The 22159-nt window shown below is 44.2% G+C and overlaps 1 protein-coding gene across 2 annotated transcripts in view; it reads right to left on the bottom strand.

Annotated features, from left to right (window-relative positions):
• Positions 1-1246: 1246 nt before the first annotated feature.
• Positions 1247-22159, bottom strand: part of LOC139234770 (phosphatidylethanolamine-binding protein 4) — a 539832-nt gene continuing 518919 nt past the window's right edge. The window contains exon 7 of one of the 2 annotated variants that reach the window (XM_070865462.1): positions 1247-3424. In XM_070865462.1, the coding sequence (XP_070721563.1) occupies positions 3333-3424 (92 nt within the window). In that variant the 3' untranslated portion in view covers positions 1247-3332. The remainder of the gene's footprint in view (positions 3425-22159) is intronic. The other variant, XR_011588342.1, reaches the window with a different exon arrangement.

Genomic DNA, 22159 nt, shown 5'->3' with positions numbered 1-22159 from the left:
CAACAAAAAAACATGACTTTTCTCTAAATGCACGCATATGCTAGCCGACTATTTTGTAACTAATTGACCCAACTCAAAAACACTACTTATTTCAGTCTTAATACCGTGTGTCAGTCAGAAATATCAACCCACTGGTATGAAAATTTCAAATCTTTCCACGAGCAAAATGTGCCAGTTAACTGTTACAATTGCTTTTGTTTTTGCTTTGCAGGTACACAAACCACATTGGCTTGTTATCCTAGCGCTGTTGCCAACAGTGTGAGGTTCCTGCACATGTAACTAGGAGAGGAAGGTGTCAGGATAAGTGGTGGAGCTGCCCCCAAACGCCAATCTCACAATTGCCTCGATAGTAACCTCCTCATGATGGATAGGAGAGGGTCGGGGATGAGGGGTTAAAGAGTTAAATATGGGAATGTGACACCAACCCATTGCGCACATACCCCACCCGCCCCCCCCATTCTTTTTCCGGTTGCGGATATCAGAGTGTCCGAGTGTTCCACCGTGGTGAGGCAGGACATTAATTAATATATTTAAATCAGGCTCCCACAGCACAATTGGGAGCTCAATTTAAAATTGACTGCTGCTGCACTGGTTTCCCGGGAGCCAGGAAACCATGTGTATTTGGAGGTCCTGCCTTTATGTTGGGCAGGACCTCCACATCCCCTGATGCTTCTATACTTTGTCAGTCCAGTGTTTCAGCTCTATTTCAACAGGAACTCCCGATACTCTTGTGGCTCATGGTAGGACTAGTACTGCAGAGGAGTGCTTCAATAAAGCACGCATGAAGATCAAGACAAGAATTGAGCAAACCATTGGATGCCCAAAGGAAGGTTCCAATTGCAGTATGGCTCCAGCACCGTCCTGAAAATTGTAGATAGTATGTTTCGTGCTTCACGGCTTTCTAAGGATACCTGAGCTCCTGATGTTGACGCTGAAAACCTGGAAGTGGAAATTTGAAATGGCAGTCTCTATAACTCAGAATACGGAAGATATTTTCTAAAAGTTAGGATATGATGTTAAATATAAATTTAGCAACAGAGAGATGGGAGCGTACTTTGCCTTTGATGCACTTAATAATATGTTGAAAGATCAAACACAAGTTACATCTCATTCAATTTGTGAGTCCCATTCATCAAACAAGCTCATTTAGAAGTGGAACTCTAGGTCACGGGGTGGCAAAAGCAGAAATATATTTTGTCTGATTTAGTTATGAAATTTTGTGATAAACAAGTTGGATGCATTTTTCATGACATCAAGCAGCATTTTATTTATTGATTCTAAACTACAGACACAGGAGAAAATAGGTGAGAAAAAATGAAACTCCATGAGAATAAAGTAACAGCATTTACTTACCAGATCGCCAGCTAAGCATCAACAGCATAGTATTTTCTTTTGTCAACCTTTAGTTAGTTTATTAAAAATCAATTCAAAACATATCAGTCTTAATTTATTACCCAAATAATGAAAGAAATTCTGCTCACTTGTAACTCAATATTCAAAACAGTTAGCAGTCTTATGATAAGCCAATTATTACTTGGGAAGCAACTGAGTAACTTTCTCCACAGCCTCAAAGCCATCTTTGTTTTAAAAAAAGAACTTTCACATTTTCATAATTGAACAGGCAAAGAAAGGTGGTGCAGTCTGATCTTCCCAGTTCTAGCCCCCGTCATGTGAGTCTTAGGAAGACCTATCATTCAGACTCGACCATCCTCACTCGCTCAGGTGAATGAAGTCATGTAGAAGGGTTTAGGCAGGGAGAAGAACTGAAATGAGAAAATATCACTCAAAAATGGAGAACCCATGGCTTTTCATCCTAGATTTGAGAGGTGATCTTGTAAAGGTATATAACACAGTCAGGAGAATGGAAAAGATAAATCCAGAATATTATTTTAAATTAAATCACTGAAGTAGAATAAGGACACACAGGTTCAAGCAAGCAGAAGGAACATTTTGGACTGACATCAGGAAGTTCTTCAACACGTGGAATCGGCCTCCAGGTAGGATAGTGGAGGTGATAGATGCAGAGAGGATGTTTCCCCTTGTGGGGGAATCTAGAAATAGGGGGCATAGTTTCAGAATAAGGGGTCGCCCATTTAAAATGGAAATGAGAGTCGTGAATCTTTGGAATTCTCTGCCCCAGAGAGCTGTGGAGGTTGAATTATTAAATATATTTAAGGTGGAGATAGACAGATTTTTGAATGATAAGGGAGTCAAAGGTTATGGAGAGTGGGCAGGGAAGTGGAGTTGAGGTCAAGATCAGCCATGATCTTACTGAATAGCGGAGCAGGCTCGAGGGGCCAAATGGCCTACTCCTGCTCCTATTTCTTATGTTCTTATGTTAGCAACAATTAGATGTTGTAATGGGAGAACTACATGTTTTCTTAATCGATTAATTAAGATGGAGCGAATAGTCTACCGCATCCTAATTATCTTGTGCAGAAACAGTTTTCTTTTAAAAGTATGAATAGAGTAATGGTCATGGCTAACGAGAACCACCTTGGTCCTCAGACTGACTAAATGGGCTTTTCTGTAATAATTAGCTATGTAAAAAAAATGCCGTTGGACCTAAATGTGCCTTTGTGTGGTAGTATGACCACAAATATTTCTCATGATGTATGGCCAAAACACAACTGAACTAGGAAATTCATATCTGTGTTACTCGGTCTAAATGGTAAATTCATTGCACAATCAAACTAAAAACAGGAAAGAAAGAATCTGTTCAGCTCTCAAACTAATGATTTCTGGAGTAGGGTTGGTAGAATTTAGTTTTATTAAATGTCTCACCCCAAAACACCCTCACATTTCAATTTCATTATAATTTAATAATATTTTGTCGTAATATTGCCTAACACACATCAATTCGTGCTGAATTAATTGCCCTGGACCTAAATCCACTGAGAACTTCATGATGACACCTGATCTCGTTTCACTTCGGATTGTTGGTAACATTTAGGCAGGAGATCTTCCCAGCCACAGGAGATCAGTCTGTCTAGATTTTTAAAAACCTGTAAAGAGACGGCAATCTATCTTTTTCTCTTACTAACAGGCAGAGATTAAATAAAGCTACCTCGATATCATGGATGTTTCTGCTCTTGATTTGCCGATGTAATATTTTCACTTCTCAGAGTTTCAGTTGCAATTATGAGACTGACAGGGGGTTATCCCTTATTATACATTTTTTTTGTAAAACCTGTGTAGGCAAACAACAAAAAGCACTATCTTAGCATGCTTTGGTATTAGTCAAGCAAATGCAGTGAAGGAGTTGTTCTAGTAGTGGGTGTAATGCAAAGCTGAAGTTCCTCTCTGAAAGCTTTCATAGTATTGCCTTTCTTTCAGTCTTCAGAGTTCTGGATCATCAGTTGGGTTGATGCCACTGAGCTTCCAAGGTTGAACCTGGCCATAAATGAATCCAAGTCCCAAGAACCTGAGCCAAAAAATAAAGCAACATGAGTACAAATCAACCACAAGTTGAAGAGCTAATGTTCACACTCTACAATGGAATCCTGTTACCTGTAATCTGTTGAGGCATGCAAAAGCTGTTTATAATCCAACTTGACTGTCTGTATACGTAGGACTGGGTATATCACAACTAGCATACTAAGGGATTTGTAAACATTTGCTTATGTCAGGTTTATGCATGTAGATTTGAAGATTTTAAGCTGTTAATATGTTGGAATTACCGGACAGCAGTGAATGATTGCAGGGTTTACTATGCTCTCGAGATTCAGAAAATGTTTAAAAGTTATGTTTATGACAACATATGTAATTCCAAGATATGATTTCCACCATGTAATCCTTTCCTTTATCTTGTGTTCTTTCCAAAATGTACTACATATTTCCGTTTATGTTATTGATGAGGGAGGTTTCTTGGTAGAATTGCAATATATTTATATATGTCTTTATAATCTTGCTACATATAATGAACAGGGAAAGCAATTCCCTTAAACTGGTTAGTCCTTATCCATTACCATCCCAGTGTTGTTTGTAAACACAATGTGAGGCCTTGAACCTGCCTCATTATTAAGTTCCAGCTGAGGGCCTAATGGGGGCGGGGGGCGGGGGGGCGGAGAGGCAATCGGGAGGGGGCGAGCAGCCCAGTTTTATTGTGGAGTTAGGAAGAGCACCCCTGCACCTTCTGGCTCCACATAAAGTGAAGTTTTTTTTTTAATGGTCATAACGAGGTCCAATATCACCCCCAACTTTCCAGGAAGGGCCAATGGACAGCAACCAGAAATTTTTACCTTACTAAGGCTGAAGATACTGAAGTTACCTGTGGCAAATGACTTTTGCCCTGGTTGGAATCAGCTAACTTAGCTTGGGGCCATACTAGTGCTAAGTACTGCATTATCCCTTTGTGATCTCTCTGGAGCCTTTAACACAGTTGACCACATAATCCTCCTCCATCACTTTTCCTCCATTGTTCAGCATAATTGGGATTACCCTTGCTTGGTTCCACTCTTAGCTATTTGATCAAAGCCAGAGAGTCTTCAGCAATGGTTTCTCTTCCTGCTCCCATACTATTCCCCATGAAGTCACCCAAGGATTTATTCTTGGCTCCGTCGTCTTCTTCATCATCTTTGGCAACATCTTCTGCAGACAAGGGGTCAGCTTACAGATATCACCCAGCTCTACTTCTCCACCAACTCTCTTGAACCTTCCACAGCCTCTGCATCATCAGACTACTTGTCCGATATCCAATAATGGATGAGGCACAATTTCCCCCAGTTAAACACTGGGAAATTTGAAGACATAATTTTTAGCTCAGGCCACAAACCCCATAGCCTTGCCATTGATTCCACTCTCCCAGACTGAACCATACTGTTTACAATCTCGGGTCCTACTCAACTCTGAGGTTATCATCTGATCGCATATACTCTCCATTATAAAGATTGCCTACTTCCACCTCGGTAACATTACCCATCTCTGCCCCTGCCTCAACCTATCTGCTGCCAATCCCATCATCACACTCATGCCTTTTTCATCCTCAGACTCAATTCTTTCAATGCTCTCTGGGTCACCTTTCCATTCCCCATCCCGACCCTCTATTGATTTCAGTTCATCTCAAACTCTGCTGCCCATATCCTATCCAGCAGCAGGTCCTGCTCACCTATCATTGCTGTCCTTGTTGATCTGCATTGGCTCTCAGTCTGTTAGTGCCTTCAATTTAAAATTCTCAGCCTCATGGCTTTGCTTCTTTGTATCTCTGGAATCTCCTCCAGCCCTAGAACTTCCCCATATCTCTCGGTTGCTCGGACTCCGGATTTTTGACAATCCCTCACCCCTCATTCTTCCCACCATTGACAAATGAAACTTCAGCTGTCTCGGCCCCACCCTCTGCAATTCCCCACCTAAAACGCTCTGCCTCTCCACCACCCTCTGCTTTAGGACACTTTTTAAAACCGACCTCTTTGACCAAGGTCATTCCCCCTCATATCTCCTTTTTTGGCTTGGAGTCCATTTTTGTCTGATTACATCCCTTGCAGTACCTTGGGACATTTCTCTATGTTAAAGGTGTTATATAAATGCAAATTGTTATATCAGGATTTCCTTTAGGAGCTTGTCAAACAAGAACAGGTTTCCAGTGAACTGGATCGTGATGATGTTTTTTCCCCATGTGTTTCTGGCATTCATATATCTTTATTATGCACAAGCACACATATTTTATTTAATCTCATTTTCTGAGTAGGATTTTGTTTTTTGACTGTTCTATTTCGTACTGACAACTGGGTCCACTTTTATTTTTTTAATGCAGGGATTAAGTGTTGAGCATTTGGATGCATTTGTCTTTTGAGCTTTTTTACCCATTGGGGTTGCTGTTTGCCTTATTATTTCAATCTGCATTTCAAAATACACAGTGCTCTTGGGAGGTAACCCCGCTTTACGCTGTCCTTTAATTTCTCCATTAGTCATTTAATGATAGCCCGCAATCACATATTGCGGTTCACAAATTCATAAATGGGAGAAAGAGCTGTCACTCTCGTTGTTGCAAATATCACCAGAATTTTCCCACAGAGGTGTCTACCAGCTACATTTTGCTTTGTACTTTTTATATTTGCTATGCCACTCAACTTAAATGCAAATGGTTTCAAAGTCATTTTTCACTTTGCCTTAAGCAATGTGTCTATTAACTGTTGAATTATTTTTCTCCCCATCCATTTTCCTTAATCACTTGCGTCTCCACAAAGCCATCAGGAAAGCTGAGCAGACAACTCGTTCTCGGATTTCTGGTCATTTTGATCTCGAGACAACTTGTAAAAGGTGTGTGAAACTGGTTAGGATGTTTTACCAAATGATATTTCCCCTGTCACTGTCAGAGCTTAGCCTTGGCCTGGCACTCCACCCCCCCCCCCCCCCCACCCCCCCGCCCCACCACCCACTCTCTGCCCGCCCGCCTTGGACCCCAACATGTGGAGAATGTCAGCATGGGCCTACCGCCATGTCCCACAGTGCATCATCCTAAAATGAATTGTTTCGTTAGGGAAAAAAAATGATATTTTTTTTCCTGTCGTGAGTTACTTTTTATCACCATCACTCACCACTGCCCTCCACTCCCCCACCCTAGTCAACAGGAGTTTTCAATTGAGGATGTGAATAAACATTGCTCTTCTCCTCGGTCTCTGCCAATGCCACTCTATGCAAGCTGCAAACAGGAGCGCACGAGCAGTCTCAGGCAACTCACTTGCTGATGGCCCATTCTCACTTTGGGGAAATCACCTTCTTTTGGAGCCTCTTATCAATGCCATAGTTTTCATGTGGAAATTTACAGGAATGTGAGCAGAAACTTTCATGCTACGACTCCTTACACGGCATCCTTTAATGTCAAGCTGCCACCTCCGAAAAGATAGATATATATAAGAGTCGGCACAGGCACGATGGGCCGAATGGTCTTGAAAGTGTTGTACGATTCTATTATTCTATAAAATTTGAAAACATAATTCTACTTCTTGATTTTAATATTTATCCATCAAATCATTGAAGAATTTTGACTTGGCATTATTAACCTTTAATACTATGAACCTTTTCAGGGCCAAACCACAAAGAAGCCTACAGTGCATGTTTCGACAGGGATTTAAATTATACAGCAAACAGCAACTCCAATGAGTAAAAATGGTTGAAAGGCAGATGCATCTTCCACTCAAATCTTCGTCACTTAATCCCATCATTAAAATAATAAAATGGGCTCAATTATTAGTAAGAAATGTAACAGTTAAAAATAAAATCCTACTCAGAACATTAGATCAAAAAATCTATAAACAGTCAGTTTACCTACAGCTGATGCAGTTGCTAGGAGATTCTCCTCTACTGCTATGGTGATGGGTTTTAGTTTCACTAGCAAGGCTGGGACACCTTTTAAACACCCGATCACAGCAGAAGTGGCACATCTCCTAGCAACAGTTACAGATAGGTAAGCTGCTTTTGCTTTCTTTCTTATTCTGTGATTATGGAAAAATGAACAAGCCATTGTACATTAATCATGTGGTCTTGCATACCCAAAGGTGGCTTGTGGAGAAGGTTGTGTTCTGAAAGGGCGCAGGAAGGAGATTCAAAAATAACTTTCAAAAGGAAATTAGATAAATACTTGAAAAGGAAAAATTTGCAGGACTATGGGGAAAGAGCAGGGTGTGGGATGAACTGTATAGATCTTTCAAAGAGTCGGCACAGGCAAGATGGGCTGAATGGCCTCCTGTGTGCTGTAAAGTTCTATGGGGCCGAAATTCATCAACTCACCGTCCACTGCCGCTGACATTGCTCTTGCAGATCTGCCCAGTGCCACTTTCGAGGTGGCCTGGAGCGGGTGGGAAGGGAGAGCCGCCGACGACCGTCCGGCCGAGTGGCGCAACTGAGCTCCCGCCCATTGAGCTCCCATATTGATGTGGGCGGGAGTCGGAGGCAGAACGGGGGTGGACCGCTGGTCTGTCCCCGACGGTAAGAATGAAGAACCTGAAAAAAAGGTCAGTGAAGATTTAAAAAAAAAAATTTCCACAGCAACTTACCTGGATAGGGTCCCCAATAGTTTTTTTTATTTTTTTGTGATGATTTCTTTTCCCAGGTCTTCTACCCTCCGTGGGCCCGACTCCATCCTCTGTGGCACTTGGTTGGCAAGCGCCTCTGACGCCGCGAATGAGACCTCCCACCCTCTACCGCCCAAATTGGCGGCGTATGTCATCCATTTGCCACCCGTCGACCTTCGAGGGACCTCTGTGATGAATATCCCACCCAAAGTACCATCCGGTACTTCAGCGGCCATCGGTGGCACTTTGAGCGGCACTTGGGTGGGCGGAGGCCTTGATAAAAATCGGCCCCTATGATTCTATTTATAGAGACGACTGTACAAAATTTTAAAACCGTGACTTAGTTTGTATTGGACTGTCGATATTTGTTTTATTTTACGTAAGTATGTTTTTAATCCTTAACACAATAGTCAATACACATACTGTCCTGTCTGTATGACATTCATGTACATTTAGCTGAGTAAGGAACTAATTTCCTTTGATGTGACCTTCTTAGCTGCATAGCAGCAGTGATACTGATGAAGTTAAATAAAGCCATCTGTTTACTGCAGGCATTTCCAATATTACGCAGTAAATCAGAATCCTTCTCCTAAGCTAACAGATTAGTGCAGTACTGAGGGAGTGCGGCACTGTTGGAGGTGCCACCTTTGAGATAAGATGTTAAACGTCTCAGGTGGAAGTAAAAGATTTCTTGACACTATTCAAGACAGAGTAGAGCAGATCTGCTGGTGTCGTGGCCAATATTTTTCCCTCAGTGCAGTCTGTGGGACCTTGCTGTGCGCAAATTGGCTGCTAAATTTTGCCTACATTACAACAGTGATTACTCATCAAAAAGTACTTCATTGATTGTGAATCGATTTGGAATGTCCTGAGGTTGTGAAGGGCGCCATATAAATACAAGTTCTTCTCTTGACTATTTGTTCATAAGTGTTTGGGTAGTATAAAAAATGCATTTATGATTTCCCTACCAATAACAAACAAAGGAATTATTTCCGCATAGATGCTCCTAATGGCCTATGGGACAATCGAGACTCTGCCTTTGACTCAAGTGTTCTCAACTCCATTCTGCAGAATGCTACCCGCCACCACCTCAGTGAGACCTCAACAATGCACGAGGTAAAAAAAGCCATAAGGCAGTTAAGAAACGACAAGGCTACGGGAGCAGATGGAATCCCTGCTGAGGCACTGAAGTAAGGCGAAGAAACACTGCTGGCGCGAATACATGACCTCATCTCTCTCATCTGGAGGGAGGAGAGCATGCCGGGAGATCTTAGAGATACAGTGATCGTGACCATTTTTAAAAAAGGGGATATGTTCGACTGCGGCAACTACAGAGGAATCTCCCTGCTATCAGTCACTGGGAAAGCCGTCTCTAGAGTCCTCCTCAACAGTCTTCTCCCTGTTGCCGAGGAGCTCCTCCCAGAGTCGCAGTGTGGATTTCATCCCCTACAGGGCACAATGGACATGATTTTTGCAGTGCGACAGCTGCAGGAAAAATGCAGCGAACAGCGCCAGCCCTTATACATGGCCTTCTTCGACCTTACAAAGGCCTTTGACACTGTCAACTGCGAGGGTCTATGGAGCGTCCTCCTCCGCTTCGGATGCCCCCAAAAGTACATCATCAGCCTCCGCCTGCTTCATGACGACATGCAGGGCATGATCCTTACCAACGGATCCACCACAGGCCCAATCCACTTCCGGACTGGGGCCAAACAGGGCTGCGTCATCGCCCCAACCCTCTTCTCAATCTTCCTTGCTGCCATGCTCCACCTCACTGTCGACAAGCTCCCCACTGGAGTGGAACCAAACTACAGAACCAGTGGGAACCTGTTCAACCTTCACCGTCTCCAGGCCACATCCAAGACCACCCGAAGCTCTGTCGTCGAGCTACAGTATGCGGACGATGCCGGCGTCTGCGCACACAGAGGCTGAACTCCAGGACATAATTGACGTATTTACTGAGGTGTACGAAAGCATGGGCCTTACGCTAAACATTAGTAAGACAAAGGTCATCAACCAGCCTGTCCTCACTGCACAGCACTGCCCCCCAGTCATTAAGATTCACAGCACGGCCCTGGACAACGTGGACCACTTCCTTTATCTTGGGAGCCTCCTATCAACAAGAGTAGGCATTGACGACGAGATCCAACACCGCCTCCAGTGCGCCAATGCAGCCTTCGGCCGCCTGAGGAAAAGAGTATTTGAAGTCCAGGCCCTCAAAACTGTCACCAAGCTGATGGTCTATGGGACTGTAGTAATACCCTTCCTCCTGTATGGCTCAGAAACATGGACCATGTACAGTAGATACCTCAAGTCACTGGAGAAATACCACCAACGATGTCTCCGCAAGATTCTACAAATCCCCTGGGAGGACAGACGTATCAACGTTAGCGTCCTCGACCAGGCCAACATCCCCAGCATTGAAGCACTGACCACACTTGATCAGCTCCGCTGGACAGGCCACATAGTTCACATGCCAGACACGAGACTCCCAAAGCAAGCGCTCCTTTACGGTAAACGAGCCAAAGGTTGGCAGCGGAAACGTTACAAGGACACCCTCAAAGCCTCCCTGATAAAATGCAACATCCCCACTGACGTCTGGGAGTCCCTGGCCAAAGACCATCCTAAGTGGAGGAAGTGCATCCGGGAGGGCGCTGAGCTCCTCGAGTCTTATCACCAGAGCATGCAGAAATCAAGCGCAGGCAGCAGAAAGAGCGTGCGGCAAACCAGTCCCACCCACCACTTCCCTCAACCATTATTTGTCCCATCTGTGACAGAGACTGTGGTTCTTGTATTGGACTGCACAGCCATCTTAAGAACTCATGTTAAGAGTGGAAGCAAGTCTTCCTCGATTCTGAGGGACTGCCTATGATGATGATCAAAAGGACCAATAAGAATTCAATTTCCTGGTGCATTGGTATATTTTTGACATCAGTCTTTCACTACATCTAACAGTATTCCAAGCAATGCAAAATTACACTTCGGAGGTTCTTTGAAAGCAGTTGAAATATAAAGACTGTTTGTGATTACTTCTTTTTCAAATGCATATTAATAGATGGCAGCAATTCCAAATCAGCAATTTGAACAAATGCAAGAATTCCATCACAAATACAAGTTGATGAGAAGCCTGGGAAAATAAGCTGGTAGTTCTGAGGATGTCATAAACCATGATAAGAAACTGTGAGCTAGTTATAAATATCACCCACATACCAAGATTAATTATAGCCTTAAAATCATTGCAAATCTGTCATTTTCTCATTTACATGGTTTAGTTTGTGTTTATTCCCCCGTTTCTTAATCATGTTTACACTGACAAGTGTCTAACACTACACACCAATACCTTGATGCATAATGATTATCAACAAAAATACATTAATGCCACAAAACAGAGAATCTGGACAAATGGGTAATTTTCAGGTTGGCAAACTGAAGCTAGCGGGGTGCCACAGGGATCAGTGCTGGTGCCTCAACTATTTACAATCTATATTAATGACTTGGATGAAGGGACCGAGTGTAATGTAGCCAAATTTGCTGATGATACAAAGATAGGTGGGAAAGCAAGTTGTGAGGAGGACACTTCTGCAAAGGGATATAGATAGGTTAAGTGAGTGGGCAAAAATTTGGCAGATGGGAGTATAATGTGGGAAAATGTAAGGTTATCCACTTTGGTAGGAAGAATAGAAAAGAAAATTATTTAAATGGAGAGAGACTACAGAATGCTGTGCTACAGAAGGATTTGGGTGTCCTTGTACATGAGAAACAAAAAGTTAGCATGCAGGTACAGCAAGTAATTAAGGCAAACGGAATGTTGGCCTTTATTGCAAGGATGATGGAGTATAAATGTAGGGAAGTCTTGCTACAATTGGACAGAGCGGTAGTGAGACCAAACCTAGAGTACTGCATACAGTTTTGGTCTCATTATATAATGAGGGATATACTTGCATTGAACATCATTCAGAGAAGGTTCACTAGGTCGATTCCTGGGATGAAGGGGTTGTCTTATCGAAAACATAGAAAATAGGAGCAGTAGTAGGCCATTCGGCCCTTCGAGTCTGCACCGCCATTCAATATGATCATGGCTGATTCTCTATCTCAACACCATATTCCCACTTTTTCCCCATACCCCTTGATGTCTTTTGTTTCTAGAAATCTATCTATCCCCCTCTTAAATATATTCAGTGACTTGGCCTCCACAGCCTTCTGTGATAGAGAATTCCACAGGTTCATCACCCTCCGAGTGAAAACATTTCTCTTCATCTCAGTCCTAAATTTCCTACCCCGTATCATGAGACCGTGATCCCTTGTTCTAGACTTCCCAGCCGGGGGAACATCCTCCCCGCATCCAATCTATCAAACCCATTCAGAATTTTATACGTTTCAATGAGATCCCCTCATTCTTCTAAACTCTAGTGAATATAGGCCTAGTCGACCCAATCTCGCCTCATACGACAGTCCTGCCATCCCAGGAATCAGTCCGGTGAATCTTCGCTGCACTCCCTCTATGCCAAGTATATCCTTTTTTAGGTGAGGAGACCAAACTGCACACAATTTTGGTGCCAGTTGGTGCCAAGGCCCTGTATAACTGTAGTAAGACATCCTTGCTCCTATACTCAAATCCTCTTGCAATGAAGGCCAACATACCATTTGCCTTCCTAACTGCTTGCTGCACCTGCATGTTTGCTTTCAATGACTGGTGTACAAGGACACCCAGGTTCCTCTGCACACCGACACTTCCCAAGCCATCACTATTTAAATAATACTTTGTCCTTGTGTTTTTTCGACCAAAGTGGATAACTTCACAATTCTCCACATTATACTGCATCTGCCATGTGTTTGCCCACTCACTCAACCTATCTAAATCTCCTTGCAGCGTCTTTGCATCCTCCTCACTACTCACAATCTCACCTAGTTTTGTGTCATCAGCTAACTTGGAAATATTACATTTGGTTCGCTCATCCAAGTCATTTATATATATTGTGAATAGCTGGGACCCAAGCACTGATCCCTGTGGTACCCAACTAGTCACTGCCCGCCACCACGAAAAAGACCCATTTATTCCTACTCCCTGTTTCCTGTCAGTTAACCAATTTTCAATCCATGCCAATACATTACTCCCAATCCTATGTGCTTTCATTTTGTACACTAACCTCTTATGTGGGACTTTATCAAAGATCTTCTGAAAATCCAAATACACTACATCCACTGGTTCTCCCTTATCTATTCCATCAGTTACATCCTCAAAAAACTCCAGTAGGTTTGTCAAATATGATTTTCCTTTCATAAATTGACTTTGTTTAATCCCATTGATATTATCTAAATGTGCCATTATCACATCCTTTATAATAGACTCTAGTACTTTCCCTACTACTGATGTTAGGCTAACCGGTCTTATGAGGAAAGGTTGAGCAGGTTGGGCCTGTACTCATTGGCGTGTAGAAGAATGAGAGGTGATCTTACTGAAACATATAAGATTCTGAGGGGGCTTGACAGGGTAGATGCTGAGAGGATGTTTCCCCTCATGGGGGAAGCTAGAACTGGGGGCATAGTTTCAGAATAAGGGGTCACCCATAAGACGGAGATGAGGAGGAATTTCTTCACTCAGAGGATCAAGAATCTTTGAAATTCTCTACCCCAGAGAGCTGTGGAGGCTGAGTCATTGAATATATTCCAGGCTGAGATGGACAGATTCTTGAACTACAGGGGAGTCAAGGGTCGTGAGGAACAGGCTGGAAAGTGGAGTTGAGGCAAAGATCAGATCAGCAGGCTCGAGGGGCCATATGGCCTACTCCTGCTCCTATTTCTTATGTTCTTATGCCGCCATTTCAGTATTCCCAGCCTTTATGTTGCAGTTGATTACCAGAATTTGTCTTTGGTACAAAAGTTGCAAAGTTTGAGTTGCTCGTTTGATTTGCTTAAGTATAAGATTGTGTCGGATGCAAAGATAAAATCTCTTCCTTGATTTAATAAGCAGTATTGTTCTTTTGATTGAAGAGAACGGGATTATCCCATTGTGAGTATTTGTATGTTCCATGCAGACACGTAAATTATTCTCATCACCCACAAGACAATTTAGATACTCACCATTATATTTGTGACCTCTGGTATACTGTTGTTAATTGGATATACACAATTATATACATAATTATTGTCTGGGAAAAACAAGGTGTGCGATTCTGCCACTGAGATATGAGAGCTAGATTTAGTTGCGCAAAAGCAGCTCGCGATGCCATTCGCCCAGTTTCACAGTGGTTTACATTAAGATGAAGTGGAGTTCCTGCTGCATGAGATCTGTATGAGGATGACTGCCACTGAAAGGCAGCCTCTCCAGAGGCTAGCAATATGAGGCAGCCACACTCAATAAGAACATAAGAACATAGAAATAGGAGCCGGAGTAGGCCATTCAGCCCTTCCAGTCTGCTCCGCCATTCAATAAGATCATGGCTGATCTTCTACTTCAACTCCACCTTGCCACACTATCTCCATATCCCTCGAGTCCCTCAGTATCCAAAAATCTATTGCTCTCTGTCTTGAATGTACTCAACGACCGAGCAACAACGGCTCTCTGAGGTAGAGAATTCCAAAGATTCACAACCCTTTTAGTGAAGAAATTTCTCCTCATCTCAGTCCTAAATGGCCGAGGCATTATTCTGAGACTGTGACCCCTAGTTATAGTCTCTCCTGCCAGGGGAAACATCCTCCCAGCATCTACCCTGTCAAACCCCTTAAGAATTTTATATGTTTTCATAAGATCACCTCATTCTTCTAAACTCTAGGGAATATAGGCCTAGTCTACTCAATCTATGCTCTAAGGACAATCTCCTTATCCCAGGAATCAGTCTAGGTCACCTTCATTGCACTCTCTCTAAGATAAGTATATTGTTACTTAGGTAAGGAGACCATATCAATACTGCATCTCCTGCGAGATCTGGGACCAGATGTGGAAGAATATGACATTCTTTAAGGAAGCTGCCAAAGTAAGCCAACCCAGCAGTTCTATTTACCAGGTTCATAGCCTACAGAAGCACATGACTAAGTATTACCAGGCAGTCTGTTGCACATTTACTGATGCAAAAATTATATAGAACATTAAAGCTTTGTTATTGCTTACCATACATCATACTAGAGTACACATGGCAGCTGTAACACAATTGAAAGCCTTGGCACAATCCCTACTTCACATATAAAAGCACTGTAACACAGCCGAGCTGCATGCTTCCTTCATGGCACTTATGATGGGCTAAAGCTTCAGTAAATGTCTGTCACTAAACATTTGCTTCTTAAACTTACAACATGTCATGATGACTTCTCTGCTCTCACAGCAAGATAGCATTGAGGGCACAATAATTAGAAGTCCAAAATTCCCGCAACAAGCTAGTCTACAATAGCATCACAGGGGTAAGAGACGGTGAAGCCACAGGCCTTCTATGGGCCAGTATTATCCAGTCTCAACCCATTCTCACTCATTCCGACAGAGGCATACACATGAACAGAACAGTATCTTCTAAGGTGAGGTATGTTGTAAGATGTATCTTGGAGACAGCATTTTAATATAGTCATTTTGTTTGTCAATGTAAGCCTGAAACAGCAGACTGCCATTGAACCAAGATGGCACAGCATTTCACCGCACTCTGCATTCCTCTCATCAACCTTTCCAACCAGCAGCACAACAACACACGTCCCTGATGATTCAGTTAGTGAACTTGAGGAGGTTCGCATCTGGTATGCCAAAAGGCACAGGTTGGGAGCAGCAACTGGTGGACCCAAAAGAGTAGAGAGTACCTGCGGAAAACTATCAAGGACATTCTGTACTTTGGTAAATGCAGCAGTGCAGTGAAATTGGGCCTTATTATGCTTCTTTTGCTATTCAGCTGATTGTAACAATTTGCACTCTCATAATAAATGGTCAGACTGAGTACTGTGTGCAATGAGCAAGTGTGACCTTAGCTCCTTTATTTAGGTTCCAGAGTGCAGGTACCTCGTGGGTGGCCTGCTTATATACTCTGCTCCCAAGGGATGCTGGGATCCCTTGGGACTCCAACAGGTAGGCCCTCTGATGATTAGATGTGATGCAGGTTACAAGGGGTTAAATACATACCATACCCCATGAAGTCAACAGTGCACTTATTTACAAGGTGTGACGATCTGGGGTTTTGTGCTCCCTTGTCGATCGTCTCGGTACAAATGTTGGTGTGGGTGGGTTGGTCAGTTCTTCATTGGGCTGTTGGGCAGCCGGCCTTGCCGGGTTGCTGGGGATGATAAGTTCGGTTTCGTGGTCAACTGTGATGTCAGTTGCCACTTGTGTGTGTGTTGGAAGGTCAAAGTTGGTTGTGTCCTCTTCAGGTTGTTCGTAGCTGTTGATGAACCGCAATTTGATTTGGTCCAAGTGTTTTCTGTGCATTTGTCCATTAGTCAGTTTGACCTGAAATACCCTACTCCCCTCTTTAGCTGTGACCGTGCCAGCGAGCCATTTGGGACCATGTCCATAATTGAGCACAAACACAGGATCATTGATCTCAATATCGCGTGACAAATTTGCGCAGTCATGGTACACACTTTGTTGATGCCGCTTGTCCTCCACGTGATCATGTAGATCAGGGTGGACCAGAGAGAGCCTTGTTTTAAGTGCCCTTTTCATGATCAGCTCAGCTGGGGAAATCCCCATGAGTGAGTGGGCTCTGGTGCGGTAGCTGAGCAGTACTCGGGACAACTGGGTCTGCAGGGAGCCTTCGGACACGCATTTCAAGCTTTGCTTGATGGTCTGAACTGCCCGTTCTGTCTGGCCATTGGGTACAGGCTTGAACGGGGCAGATGTGACATGCTTGATCCCGTTGCGAGTCATGAATTCTTTGAATTCAGCACTGGTGAAGCACGGCCCATTGTCATTGACTAAGACATCAGGCAAGCCGTGCGCGGCAAACATAGCTCGTAGACTTTCAATGGTGGCCGTGGATGTGCTGACAGACATTATTGCACATTCAATCCACTTTGAGTAAGCATCCACGACAACCAAAAACATTTTGCCTAGGAATGGGCCCGCATACTCTACATGAATCCTCGACCACGGTTTGGATGGCCAGGGCCACAAACTTAGCGGTGCCTCTCTGGGTGCATTGCTCAACTGAGAGCAAGTCTTGCACAGGCGCACACATGACGCTAAATCTGAGTCGATGCCAGGCCATCACACGTGGGATCTGGCTATGGCTTTCATCATTACGATGCCTGGGTGGGTGTTGTGCAGTTCACAAATGAACGTGTCTCTGCCTTTCTTGGGCAAGACTACGCAATTGCCCCACAAAAGACAGTCCGCCTGCAGGGACAGCTCATCTTTGCGTCTGTGCAACGGCTTAACCACTTCTTGCATCTCCACTGGGACACTGGATGAGCTCCCATGGAGGACACAGTTTTTTACCAGGGTCAGTAAAGGATCCTAGCTGGTCCAGGCCCTGATCTGGCGGGCCGTAACGGGGGATTTCTCGTTCTCAAATGCCTCTATAATCATAAGCAAATCCGCTGGCTGTGCCATTTCCACCCCGGTAGTGGGCAATGATAGCCGACTGAGAGCATCTGTGCAGTTCTCTGTGCCCGGTCTGTGGCGGATTACATAGTTGTATGCCGACAGCGTGAGCGCCCATCTTTGGATGCGGGCAGAGGTATTGGTATTAATCCCTTTGCTCTCCGAGAATAGTGATATGAGTGGCTTGTGGTCAGTTTCAAGCTGGAACTTGAGGCCAAACAAGTACTGGTGCATTTTTTTAACCCCGTAAACACATGGCAGAGCCTCTTTTTCAACCATGCTGTAGGCCCTTTCGGCCTTGGACAAACTTCTGGATGCATACGCAACTGGTTGCAAAATTCCCGATTCATTAGCCTGTTGTAAAACACACCCGACCCCCTATGACGGTGCATCGCAAGCTAACACCAATCGTTTACATGGGTTATACAGAACAAGCAGTTTGTTAGAACACAATAAGTTTCTGACTTTCTTAAAGGCATCCTCCTGTGAATTCCCCCATACCCAGTCATCTCCCTTTCGCAGTCGCGAATGTAGGGGTTCTAGCAGGGTGCTTAAGCCAGGTAGGAAATTACCGAAGTAGTTAAGGAGTCCCAGGAACGACTGCAGCTCCATCATGTTCTGTGGTCGCGGCGCGTTCTTGATGGCCCCTGCCTTGGCGTCGGTGGGTCTGATGTCGCCTGCTGCGATTCTCCTTCCTAAGAATTCGACGTCCCGCGCCAGGAAAACACACTTCGAGCGTTTCAACCTCAGCCCCACGCGATCCAACTGACTAAGAACCTCCTCAAGTGCTCCATAGTGTCTCGACCTGTAACCAATATGTTGTCCTGGAAGACCTCTGTGCAAGGAACCAACTTTAGCAGGCTCTCCAATGTTCTGCTGGAAGATCGTTGCAGCCGACTGAATCCCGAACGGGCACTGCTTGTAGATAAACAGACCTTTGTACGTATTGATGCAGGTGAGGCCTTTCGAAGACTCCTCCAGCTCCTGCTTCATGTAGGCCGAGGTCAGGTCCAGGTTGGTGAACGTCTTACCTCCATCCAGGGTCGCGAATAGGTCGTCTGCCTTGGGTAGCGGGTACTGGTCCTGTAGCTAAAAACGGTTAATCGTTACTTTAAGTCCCCGCAAATTCTAACCGTACCGTCCTCCTTGAGTACCTGGACAATCAGACTGGCCTGTCCAGCTCGATTTCCACTTTTTCACACATCATGTACTGTACCGCCTGAGCCTTGTGGTGGATGGGTCGCGTACCGGGAACCAAATGGAACTGCACTTTCACCCCCGAGAAGCTTCCAATGTCTGGCTCGAATAACAAAGGGAACTTGCTTAGAACCTGGGTACATGCGGTGTCGTCGATGGACGAAAGCGCTCGGATGTCATCCTAGTTCCAGCAGTTTTTCCCCAGCCAGCTTCTGCCAAACAACATGGGGCCATCCCCGGCACAATCTACATCAGGAGTTTGTGTACTGCTCCATCATATGAGACTTTGACTTCAGCACTGCCAATTACAGGGATTAGTTCCTTTGTGTAAGTCCTTAGTTTGGTGTGAATGGGGCTGAGCTTGGGCCTGTGTGTCTTTTTTCCCCACAGCCTGTCGAAGGCCGTTTTACTCATTATGGATTGATTTGCCCCTGTGTCCAGCTCCATAGAGACTGGAATACCGTTCAGTTCAAATTTCAACATTATTGGTGGGCATATCGTCATAAATGTGTGTACCCACATCTCTGCCTCCTCTGTATGAGTTTCCAATTCCGTCTGATCCACTGTGGATCGATGTTCCTCTGCAACGTGGTGGTTTGCAGGGTTTGCAGAGTTTGTAGCTCGCCTGCACATTCGTTGGAGGTATCCCATTGTTCTGCAGCCATGGGGCCGATGATCACCTCCGTAGCGCCAACAGGGTGTTAACTGCCTTGCATTAACAGATGATGGCGGACTCTGGGTCAATTGAGGTCGGGCCACAGCAGCCGGCGTGTACGTTCTGCCCTGTACATTTTTGCTCAAAACCGACGTTACTTTATGCACAGTACTGGCCGAAACTTCTTTGTTCTGCGAAATCTGCTTGGTGTTGTCGCTGGTGGACATAAATGCCTGGGCTATTGTTATGGCTTTACTCAGATTTGGAGTTTCTACAGTCAACAATTTGCGAAGGATTGTCTCATGTCTGATGTCCAGTACAAAAAAATCTGAGTATTTGTTCTAGGAATCCCTCAAACTCACAATGTCCTGCAAGGCGCCTTAGTTCGGCGCTCCTGGCCCTCCAATCGTTGACACGTGTAGAACCGAAAACTCACCATCAAAATGCCTTCCTTAGGATTTAGGTGCTCCCGGACCAGCGTACACAGTTCTTGGTAGGATTTCTATGTTGGTTTTGCCAGGGTCAGGAGATTCTTCATGAGGCCATAGGTTGTTGCCCCACAGAGTTAGGAGGATCGCCCTTCATTTGATCACGTTCTCGTCCCCTTCCAGCTCGTTGGCCACGAAGTATTGGTCGGATCTCTCCACGAAGGCCTCCCAATCGACCCCTCTGAGAACTTCTCCAGGGTGCCAATTGTTCTTTTCATTTTCGCGCGGTTGTTCGTTACCTCATCTCCAATTGTTACACACATAATAAATGGTCAGACTGAGTACTGTGTGCAATGAGCAAGTGTGACCTTAGCTCCTTTATTTAGGTCCCAGTGTGCAGGTACCTCATGGGTGGCCTGCTTATACACTCTGCTCCCAAGGGATGCTGGGATCCCTTGGGACTCCAACAGTTAGGCCCTCTTGTGGTCAGGTGTGATGCAGGTTACAAGGGGTTAAATACATAACACAAATGATGCCTATTTCAGTCTGAAGCAAATAACTCAGTGCACTGGTAGTCTTGCCTTTCACTGGCAGTGCCAACCCTATGGCACAGATTGGCTGCAGATATCCAGAAAAATGAGTATGCCATTCAGCCCCTCAAATCTGTTCTGTCATTCAATTGGATCATAGCTGATCTGTATCTCAACACCATTTACCCGCCTTTGTTCCATATCCCTTTATACCCTTACGCACCAAAAATCTAGCGATATCAGTCTTGAAAATTTCAATTGACCCAATATCCACAACATTTTGGAGGAGTGAGTTCCAGATTTCTGCTACCCTTTGTGTGAAAAAGTACTTCCTGATTGTTTTGAAAATAAAGTGGCTGTGTGTGTGTGTTTGTGCAGTAATATTTAGGAATGACTGAATAGTGATCAGGAGCAGAAGTCTCAGTGATGTTTTCTCCTTTTTGAAGTTGGGGCCTAAGAGGCAATCATTGTGTCCCTACAGTCACTGCAGCTAACTCAGAATAAACAGAGCATCCAACCCAAGACCTTCCTCTTTTCTATAGTTCAGCTACTCCCTAACCAGCTGAGCCATTGGTGAGCTTCTGTTGCATCACATCAACCTCCTTAACAAAAGGTCAGCTGTAAACAGTCACATGTGTTAACTGTGAATCAACACCCCTCCACATCCTCTTTAACCTCTCCATTGCCTATGACATAATCGAACGAGAACAGAAATAAGGACATGGAGAAAAATAAAAATGACAGATAACATTGAAATACTTCTTGAATTGCAGCCATTTCAGAAGCAATGTAGTGAGTATCATGCCTCTGACATAAAAATCTCTGGGGATGAGGATAGGGTTCAGATGAAATGACCGTTGAAATAATAGCAGGACTATAATTGACTAACACATTACAATTCCCCTGGTACATTCATTCAGGACATTCATTTTAATTTTCAAGTATTCTCTCTCTATGTATCTTGCTTCTACTGTCACATTGTTTTGGTCAGCTGGGTGGTTATCATGTACAAAAGCCCATCATCGTGCTTAACAGTCTCCAAATTCTGTAAATGTCAGTACAACTGTCACTTAGTTTAAAATCTGATTTATTTGATCAAAGACAAGCAAAACAAATAAGAAGCCAAATCATCTACTGACTATAATAAACTCCAATGTTAGTGAGGTTTTTAACCACGCGGTGATGTAATTGATTTTTGTTCGGCAATGGTATCAAGGGTTATAGAGCCAAGGCGGGTAGATGGAGTTAAGATGCAGATCAGCCAATTGAATGGTGGAACAGGCTCGATGTGCTGAAGGGCCTACTCCTGTTCCTATGTAATCGCCTTTGCTTCCATCATGTGCCGAGATAGTCACTGCCATGGTTATGCATAGCATGCCTTGACATTCAACAAAACACTTAAACAGCATTTTTAATGTAGAAAAATGTCCCAAGGGAAAGAGGAACTGGATGCTGAGCAGCAGTATGGGAGTTGGTTAGAATCATAGAACGGTTACAGCACAAAAGGAAGCCATTCGGCCCGTTGAGCCCGTGCCGGCTCTCTGCAAGAGCACTTCAGCTGGTTCCACTCCCCCACCCTTTCCCCGTGGCCCTGCAAATTTTTTTCTTCCAGGTACTTATCCAACTCCCTTTTGAAAGCCACGATCTGTCTCCACCAACCTTTGAGGCAGCGAATTCCAGATCCTAACCACTTGCTGCGTAAACATTTTTTTTCTCATGTTGCCTTTGGTTCTTCTGCCAATCACCTTAAATCTGTGTCCTCTGATTTTTGACCCTTCTGCCAATGGGAACAGTTTCTTTCTATCTACTCTATCTAGACCCTC

Source organism: Pristiophorus japonicus, chromosome 22 (assembly GCF_044704955.1).
Source record: "Pristiophorus japonicus isolate sPriJap1 chromosome 22, sPriJap1.hap1, whole genome shotgun sequence".
NCBI lineage: Eukaryota > Metazoa > Chordata > Chondrichthyes > Pristiophoridae > Pristiophorus > Pristiophorus japonicus.
The sequence above is the reverse complement of the archived record's forward strand: the minus strand, read 5'-3'. Positions and strand labels throughout refer to the sequence as shown.